The sequence below is a fragment of the Neomonachus schauinslandi genome, chromosome 5 (genome assembly GCF_002201575.2).
Source record: "Neomonachus schauinslandi chromosome 5, ASM220157v2, whole genome shotgun sequence".
NCBI lineage: Eukaryota > Metazoa > Chordata > Mammalia > Carnivora > Phocidae > Neomonachus > Neomonachus schauinslandi.
In genome coordinates this window covers 75816126-75825097 of record NC_058407.1, presented here as the reverse complement: position 1 = coordinate 75825097, position 8972 = coordinate 75816126, and the positions used below count along the sequence as shown (strand labels likewise).

Genomic DNA, 8972 nt, shown 5'->3' with positions numbered 1-8972 from the left:
AGGTCATGATCCCAGGGTCCTGGGATTGAGCCCCGCATCGGGTTCCCTGCTCCGCGGGAAGCCTGCTTCTCTCTCTCTCCTGCTGCCCCGCTTGTGTTCCTGCTCTCGCTCTCTCTCTGTCAAATGAATAAATAAAATCTTTAAAAAAATAATAATAATAATAAAAATAAAAAACAGAAGAGCAGAAAAGAAAAAAGAAAAAAGAAATCAACTAACCAACCACTGGAGAAAGTTTGTCCTTCATTATTAAAATCATTTTATCTACTAAGGTTAGTTACTGGGCATGTCTGTTAAAACGTCTTTTATTTTAAAGTACTTCTCAGTAAGGAGGACTTTGTTCCTTCATGGCTTATTATAAAACTTAGGGAGTTAAACTGAGTATCTGTGAAGGCCAAAAATGTTAGTTATTCTTACCTAAAAACACCTTTTAAACAAAGCCACAAAACAGCTTCTTTTATTTTCTAGTAAGACTAAATTTATTCAATACCCTAAGTAAAAGTTTTGATTATAAGTATCCAACAGTATAAAAAGTACAAAACAGATTTGTAGATTTCTAATATATTAATACAAAGTGCATGACTACATACAGTACATCCTACAGGCAAAGAGGTGGAAGGGGAAAAAGAAGACTGTGGTTGAGGTCTAGTAATAAATAAATAAATACAGAAGTAGAGATGATCCATATTATAGTATATTCTACCACCAATACTGTAGCCAAAATGTACAAAAAAAAAAAACCAAAAAACCATTTCAAAATAACGGGAGGAAGATGGTAATGGCTGGGACTCTTGGAATACACCTCAAAGGCTGTGGGAGAGCCAACCCAACTCACTGCGTAGTCTGTGCATATGGTGGCTTGTAGTTTGTGCCATAAGAAATATAAAATTTTAAGTTTAGATTAAGAACTATAAAACTATAGGGTGCCCATAGAAAGTGGCTCACTCCTTGTTATTTATACTATCCAATTTTAAAAATCCAGTTTTAAAAATAAGCACTGAGTCATGTTACTGTAAGGTAGGCAAATGATCCTCCCTTATTATGAAAAGTCTGAACTGGTGATATGTTCTTCCTGAATGTTTAGAAAAGAGGCAATGAGAGTACTTTGGTTTGGGTTCAAGTAAAAGGCTTTCAAATGAAGATTTTAGAACTGAAGAGCTCTGTGTTCAGGATTTATCATCTAATATCTCAAGGTTCACAAAGCCTGACCATAAGAAGCCAAACCTAAACCAACCCACTCAGCATTAACACACACCTCTCTTCTTTTAGTAGAATTTTACTTTAATAGAGTGAAAAGAAACCCAAAACCCTAATAGATTAAAACAAGTCAAACAACCATTCTACACAGATAAAACCTTCACAAAGGTCAACTGAAGTAATCCAGAGCTAAAACTGAATTGTGCAGATTTTCAATGAAGTCACCAGTCATGTAACACAAACAAAAGTCAATTATTTACACACTAGGCAAGCCCTCTAAGAAATGTGCCCCAAGAAGCATTAACCTTTGTTTATTTGTGTATGCCATCCTGAAGACTTGCACATTTTTTCAGATAATTTAACCTTCTTAATAGAATGTGATCTCTACCATGTGGTAATGCTTTGGTACTATTCATTTAGGATTGCTCATCCTAAAATCTGACATTCCCCAGAGGAGCTTTGATTCTGCTTTAGAAGTTTCAATATAGATTAGAATCTTTATCAAATATCAATATGGAGGGAGGTGACACAGGATGCGACATATACAGTTAGTCAAGTTACCTGTGTATTTAGAAATTACTCCTTCAAGGTATTTGCACCAGACAGCTTAGTCTGTCCTGCTTCATATTCAGTAGTACAGGTTTGAATCATCAGAACCTTGGCAAGACCTTATTATTGCAAAATTATTAACAACTACCTCTAGGGGCAAGTCCATGTTACTGAGTTATGACAAATTTATTATCATGAAGGAAAACAAGTATAGCCAGCCATCTTTAAAAAATGCCCCAACCACTGCTTCTCAATATAGAAAGACTAAAACTACATACGTTTATCATACAACAAATCCCATCTCTGTCCCCTGAAATTCCCCTAGTTTCATTCATTAGAAGGGGATTAAAAAAAAAAAAAAAGACTTAAAGAGCACTTTACAGCAGCATTCAGCTTTCCTATGAAATACTCAGCATCTTAAATATTATGTACACTTCTTTTTTTTTTTTTTAGTAAGCTAGACACTGGCTTCAGAGTTTGTGGAACTGGAGGAGAAATAACCACCCATTCAAAACTATTCTAGAAATTGTCTTTTGGCAGAATAGCAGGTATCAGAGTTAAAAATAAAAGGGTTTTGTTGCTTTGTTTTCTTTGCAAAATTTAAATCGTTTTTCTTCCCCTTCTCCCTAAACCTCAGTCACCACTCCTGAGTGGAGATGGGCAGAGGCTCTGGGCCCTGCTCCTCCGGCTTCTCAGCAGCTGTTTTCTTATTGCTGCAGCAAGGCTTGAAGAGATGCGTGTCAATGAGGACTTCCCCAAAACGGCCTTTATAGATAATCCCGCAACATATTTTCTGTCTAAAAGAAAAAAATGGGAAACAGATTAATAAGGTAGAAAACTAGTAATACAAGAAAACAAAGGGGGGAAAAAATCTACATCCTTATAACTAAGTACCACATGAGCAAGCATTCCAAATGAAAGGCTCCTAGAGAGATCCCCAATTAGCTAAATTATGGGAATTACCCAGGTCCCTTAAATCTCACACTGGAATCTTATCAAATATTAAGGGGGGCAGGGGTCATTCTGAGAGACAGCAGTTTCGGAAGCTGCTCCTAACATTGTAAACTGTTTCTTCTAAAAATCACCGACCCTTGGAAAAAAACAAAACAAAACAAAATCCACCATCATAAACAGGCTGATACAACTGGTAAATATATATACCATCAAATATACATAAAGGCATAAAAAATGACAGAACAACAAAACATCCATGGATCACATACTCTACGGAAAAAAAAAAAATCATTTTTTATGAAGTACCCTTGTATGCCCTTCTCCAATCCCACCCTACCCCATCTCATTCTCTCCTCCTTAATTTTAAGCCTATCACTACTTTTTTTCTTTACACTTCATAGTTTTACCACATCTGCATCTCGACAGATATTGCTCGGTTATCTCCTATTTAAAAGAAACACATATATGGAATCATACTCTATAGTGCAATTTTTTTGCTCAACATTGAAGTTCATAGCTATTGTTAGGCAGAGCCTTTATTTCATTTTATGTATAGAATTGTACCATGTAAATATACATTCATCCACTGTCCTTTTACTGGGACAACTTCCACTACTACAAATATGCTATACACACATCAATGCATGCTTAAACGTTTTCTAGGTTATGTTGCTGGGATACAGAAATGGAAACATGTTCATGTTTACTCGAAAACGCCAATTATTTATCAATGTGGTCCCTTGTATTCCTATTTACTAAAGGTTTTAAGTTTTGAAGAAACATTCAAATTTATCAAACATCTTCAAAATACTGCTAAGATGGTAGGCATTTTTTCCCCTCCTTTACAAACTGTCAATGTGGCAAATTTCTATCAGTTGATTTTTAATGTTTAAACCAATCTTATATCCCTAGAATAAATCTAATCTGGTCATGATACACTCTTTTGCTATCGAAGTTATGTTAGCCTCACAGAATGCTTGGAGCCTACGCTCTCTTTTACTCATCATCTGAAAAAGCCAATGCAAGAGCAGAATCATTTGTTTCTAGAATGTTTGGCAGAACTTGCCTAAATGGGTCTGGGGTTTTGGGAGGCAAGACTGACCAATGAATCAACTTTTTATACTATACAGGTTTTCTTTTTTTTTTCTATTTTTTCTTGAGACAACTTAGGTAAACTTTTCCTACTAATGTATCCACTTCACCTATATGTTCAATTTATTGGCATACAGTTGTTTATAATGTGTGTCTTTTAAATTTGATTTATAGCTAAATCTCCCTTTCGTTATCCAAGATGCTTATGTGTATTATCTTTTTTTTCTTTATCTGCTTCATCTCTAGTAGTTTTTTTGGTCAGGTCTTTTTTAAGATCTAACTTGTTTCTTTACTGATCCTATTCGCTGCATACTGGTTTTCTACTCCCATTTGTTTCTACTCGTATCTTTTTTTTTTTTTTAAGATTTTATTTATTTATTTGACAGAGAGAGACAGCGAGAGAGGGAACACAAGCAGGGGGAGTGGGAGATGGAGAAGGAGGCTTCCCGCAGAGCAGGGAGCCCGATGTGGGGCTCAATCCCAGGACCCTGGGATCATGACCTGAGCCGAAGGCAGACGCTTAACGACTGAGCCACCCAGGCGCCCCTCTACTCATATCTTTAAGACCTCTATGCTTTCATTTTTCTTTGTATTGGGCTTCATTAACCTTTAAATTGGACATATATCACTTCATTTACTTTTAGTCTTTCTTTTCTAAGCATTAAAGGCATTAACTTGGGGCGCCTGAGTGGCTCAGTTGGTTAAGCGTCTGTCTTCAGCTCAGGTCATGACCTCAGGGTCCCGTGATAGAGACCCACATCGGGCTCCCTGCTCAGTGGGAAGCCTACTTCTCCCTCTTCCGCTCCCCTCTGCTTATGCATCCCCCTGCTTGTGCACGTACTCCGTGCTCTCTTTTGCGCACACTGTCAAATAAATGAATGAATGAATGAATGAATGCATTAACTCTTCTTCCAACTCTTTGAAACTTCATATCATTTGTTCTGATTCGTGGTATTTTTCAGTTATTCTTTAGTTATAAAGGTTTTCTCATTTATATTATACTTTCTTCTTTGGACTCATGGTTTCTTAATTTACAAATATATAGAAGTTTTCTATTTCCATCTTGTTTTGCTAGGTATATTTAGGTATATTTTTAAATATTCTGCCCTGCCCTTCTCAACTCTGGAGGTTTTCACTCTTTTTTTTATTCTTCTAGTGGTGACACAGTTAATCTAGTCCCAATGTTATTCAATATATTTATTCTCAACAATGCAAAGGATGTTAGGATACCTTAACTCTTATCACTATTATTGCCTAAACTTATGTTACTGTCTTGTAATTCGCTTTTTTTTTTTTTTTATTCCCACAACTATTGTTATTTCAAACAGTCAGTGTTTGTTTAAATTCACCTAAATGTTTACTACTTTCTTTAACTATCCTCAGAATTTTAATCTAGGATCTCTTTTTCTGCCTGTAGAACTTTGTTATTTAGGGTCAGCTTGGCAGCAAATTCTCAAAATTTTTTCCCCAGTGAAAAAGTCTTATACCCTTGTTCATGAAAGATTTTTTTTTTAGTTTATTTATTTATTTTAAGTAATCTCTACACCCAACGTGGGGCTCAAACACAATCTAATGATCAAGAGTCACATGCTCTTCCAACGGAGCCAGCCAGGCGCCCCAAAGGATACTTTTGCTACATATATATAATTCTAGGTTGAGAATTTCTATCTCTTGGTCCATTGAAAGTATTAATCTATTGTTTTTTGGCTTCCTTTGTTCATGCTGAGAACTCAGCTTTGTATGTTTGTTGTTCCTTTGAAAATAATGTCTTGGGCGCCTGGGTGGCTCAGTCGGTGAAGCGTCTGCCTTCGGCTCAGGTCATGATCCCAGGGTCCTGTGATCGAGTCCCACATGGGGCTCCCTGCTCAGCAGGGAGTTCACTTCTACCTCTCTGTCTGCCCCTCTCTCCCTGCCCCTCTCTCCCTCCCCCTCCCCTCTGCTCGTGCATGCTCCCATGTACACGCTCTCTTTCTCAAAAAAATAAATTTAAAAAAACAATTAAAAAAAGGGGGGCGCCTGGGTGGCTCAGTCAGTAAGCAGCTGCCTTTGGCTCAGGTCATGGTCCCAGGGTCCTGGGATCGAGCCCCACATCAGGCTCCCTGCTCGGCGGGAAGCCTGCTTCTCCCTCTCCCACTCCCCCTGCTTGTGTTCCCTCTCTGTGTCTTTCTCTGTCAAATAAATAAAATCTTTAAAAATAATAATAATAATAATGTCTTTATTTTCCCACTGCTTAAAGATCTATTTTGTCTTTCATGTTCCACAGATTCACTGTAACAAGTCATCTATGGGTGAATTTTCTCTACCATAAGATAAATGCTTATTATCCCACTTTTGTTAGTTTTCCCCAAATCTGTGAAAAAGAAAACCCTTACTCACTTTCTCTTTGAATATTCTCTTTCTTGGTCTATTCTCTTTTTTGACTTTGGGGGCCCCACATTCACTTAGCATTTTGGCCTTTGATTATTCCTTTTTAATTTACTCACCTATCAATGCTATTTTTAAAGACTTAAAAATATGTATTTCTACCTTTTACTTTTTTCAGTGAGAGAACTGGTCAGAATACCTAGTCTACTCCATTATAGGAAATTTAGGTTCCCTAACATGATTTTTATTTTACATCAATTTTAATAGGAAAAGCACACAAAATCCCAACTCTCAGCTCAATTCTTGCTTAATCCACCTCCAACCATGTGTGCTACCAGCTGTTTGCCAAATGCCATTTAATTGCTAAGGAAGTGGGAAACCATTGCCTGTAATTAAGAAGGTTTGCTGGTTAGAGAGAGATTTTCTGTTGCTTTTACCTTTTCCAGTATGTGAGATCTAAAAAGGAAAAAACTGGCGTTCTGTTAGAGCCAGAGGCCATCTCTGTATCTGAGCCATCATCTGACTGGTTACTGTAACAAGGAGACTGAGCTGGGGAGGCACTTGAGGTGGTACTGTGAGCATCAGAATCTGTAATGAGGAGAAAAAAAATGTATAATTTCATTATCTGCAACTAAGGCTCAGCATAAAAAACTGTGAATGAATTAGTAAAAGGATTTATTTTCTATTCACTACTTGTATTTGAAGACATTTGTACTAAAGTGTTTCTAAAAGAAAATGAGGACATAAGCTTCCAGGAAGATAAGAATAGACAGACTTTTTCCCCATTCCTCCTACTACTACTAAATAAGTACAACTAAAAACCCTGGATATTACACATAAAACAATCCTAAAGACTCTAAAAGTTGGCAAGTTAGAGAGCTTGACCCAAGGAAAGACACGGTGGTGAGTTCCCTAGTTTTTATGGGTTTTCTTTTTGCCTCATAAATCCCAGTCTTGGAGCTATAGAAGCCAGCAACCCAGAAATGCCAAATGGGTATAGAGCCAAAAAAAAAAAAAAAAGTGCCAACAAAACCCTACTCTCTAAACAAAAGGCCAGGAGCAAAGTGGTAGCCTAAAAAGACAGCAAACTTTTATTAGACAATAATCACTCTACTCAAGCACCATAAAAAAAAAAAAAAAAAAAGGACCCAACCCCACCCACCCCAGCATAGGCCAAGTGGGGAGCCTAAGATTTCCATCCTTATAAGATTGGTATGAAACCCTCAACAACTCCACCAGGGTGTCAAGAGGAAGCCTGTTGAAGACTCAGGACTTTCATCATGGCCCACCAGGAATGAGTACCCCCACCATGTGGGAGCTTTAACTCCCACCCCCATCCCATAGCAATGAGGCGCTCCTCCCACCTCAGGTGTCAATGGAGGTTGAGGGGGGAACCTGACTTTTAACACCACTGGGCAGTAACTTTTAACACCTCTGCTACAGGGGTGTCCAAAAAACCCAGTAAAATCAAAGGTTTAAATAAGATCCATAACATAATTTTTAAATGTCCAGGTTTCAATTTTTTATTTAAATTCAATTTAATTAACATATACAGTATCATTAGTTTCAGAGATAAGAGTTCAGTGATTCATCAGTTGCATATAACACCCAGTGCTCATTACTTCAAGTGTCCTCCTTAATCCCCGTCACCCAGTTACCTCATCCCCCCAGCCAACTCCCCTCCTGCAATCCTCAGTTTGTTTCCTACAGTTAACAGTCTCTTAATGGTTTGTCTCCCTTTCTATTTTCATCTGATTTTATTTTTCCTTCCCTTCCCCTATGTTCTCTGTTTTGTTTCTTAAATTCCACAGGTTTCAATATAAAAAAATGCCTCAGGGGTGCCTGGGTGGCTCTGCCGGTTAAAGGCCCGACTCTTGATTCCGGCTCAGGTCTTTGATCTCAGGGCCTGCAGGTTTGGGCCCCACTTTGGACTCCACACTGGGCATGGAGACTACTTTAAAAAAAAAAAGAGGGGTACCTGGGTGGCTCAATTGGTTAAATGTCTAACTCTTCATTTCAGCTCAGGGTCATGATTTCAGGGTCCTGGGATCAAGCCCCATCTAGAACTCTGCTCAGCAGGCAGTCTGCTTGAGGATTTCTCTACCTCTGTCCTTCCCTCCCCCCCACCTTGCACTCTCTCTCAAATAAGTCAATCTTAAAAGAAAAAAAAATCCTTCAGAGGGGCACCTATGGTAGAGCTCAGTTGGTAGAGCATCTGACTCTTGATCTTGGGGTCATGAGTCCGAGTTCTACACCCAGGGCAGAGTTTACATACATACATACATACATAAAAGAAAAATTTTTTAAAAACCCATATCCAGAACCAAGATCTCAAACTGAAAGAAAAGGTAAGCAGATGTTAGCACCAAGATGACAGAGATGTTAGAAGTAATGGACCAAGATTTTAACAGAACTATGACAAAAATGCTCCAGTGAGCCATCATGAACATGACTGAAACAAGTAAGAGTCTCCATGAATATATCTCAGTTTAAAAAATAAAAGCTACAAAGAAGAACCAAGTGGAACTGAAATTTGAACTGGGAAAAAAAGAAAAAAACCAATAAATGAAATAAAAAGCTCAGTGGATGTGCTTAACAGCAGAATGGAAGGAACAGAGGAAATAATCAATGAACTGGAAGAAAGAACAACAAAAATTACCCAACCCGAACACCACAGAGAAAACAACTGAATAGAGACTTAAGAGACCTCTGGGACTATAACAAAAAAAAATCTGCATTTGTGCCACTGCAGTCCTGGAAAGAGAGAGAGGGTGGAGGCGAAAATGTACTCAAAGAAACAGAATGGCTGAGAACGCGCC

The 8972-nt window shown here is 38.0% G+C and overlaps 1 protein-coding gene across 2 annotated transcripts in view; it reads right to left on the bottom strand.

Annotated features, from left to right (window-relative positions):
- Window positions 1-449: 449 nt before the first annotated feature.
- Window positions 450-8972, bottom strand: part of SINHCAF (SIN3-HDAC complex associated factor) — a 32141-nt gene continuing 23618 nt past the window's right edge. The window contains exons 5-6 of one of the 2 annotated variants that reach the window (XM_021690549.2): window positions 6591-6741; window positions 450-2540 (exon numbers count right to left, since the gene is read on the bottom strand). In XM_021690549.2, the coding sequence (XP_021546224.1) occupies window positions 2381-2540; window positions 6591-6741 (311 nt within the window). In that variant the 3' untranslated portion in view covers window positions 450-2380. The remainder of the gene's footprint in view (window positions 2541-6590; window positions 6742-8972) is intronic. The other variant, XM_021690550.2, reaches the window with a different exon arrangement.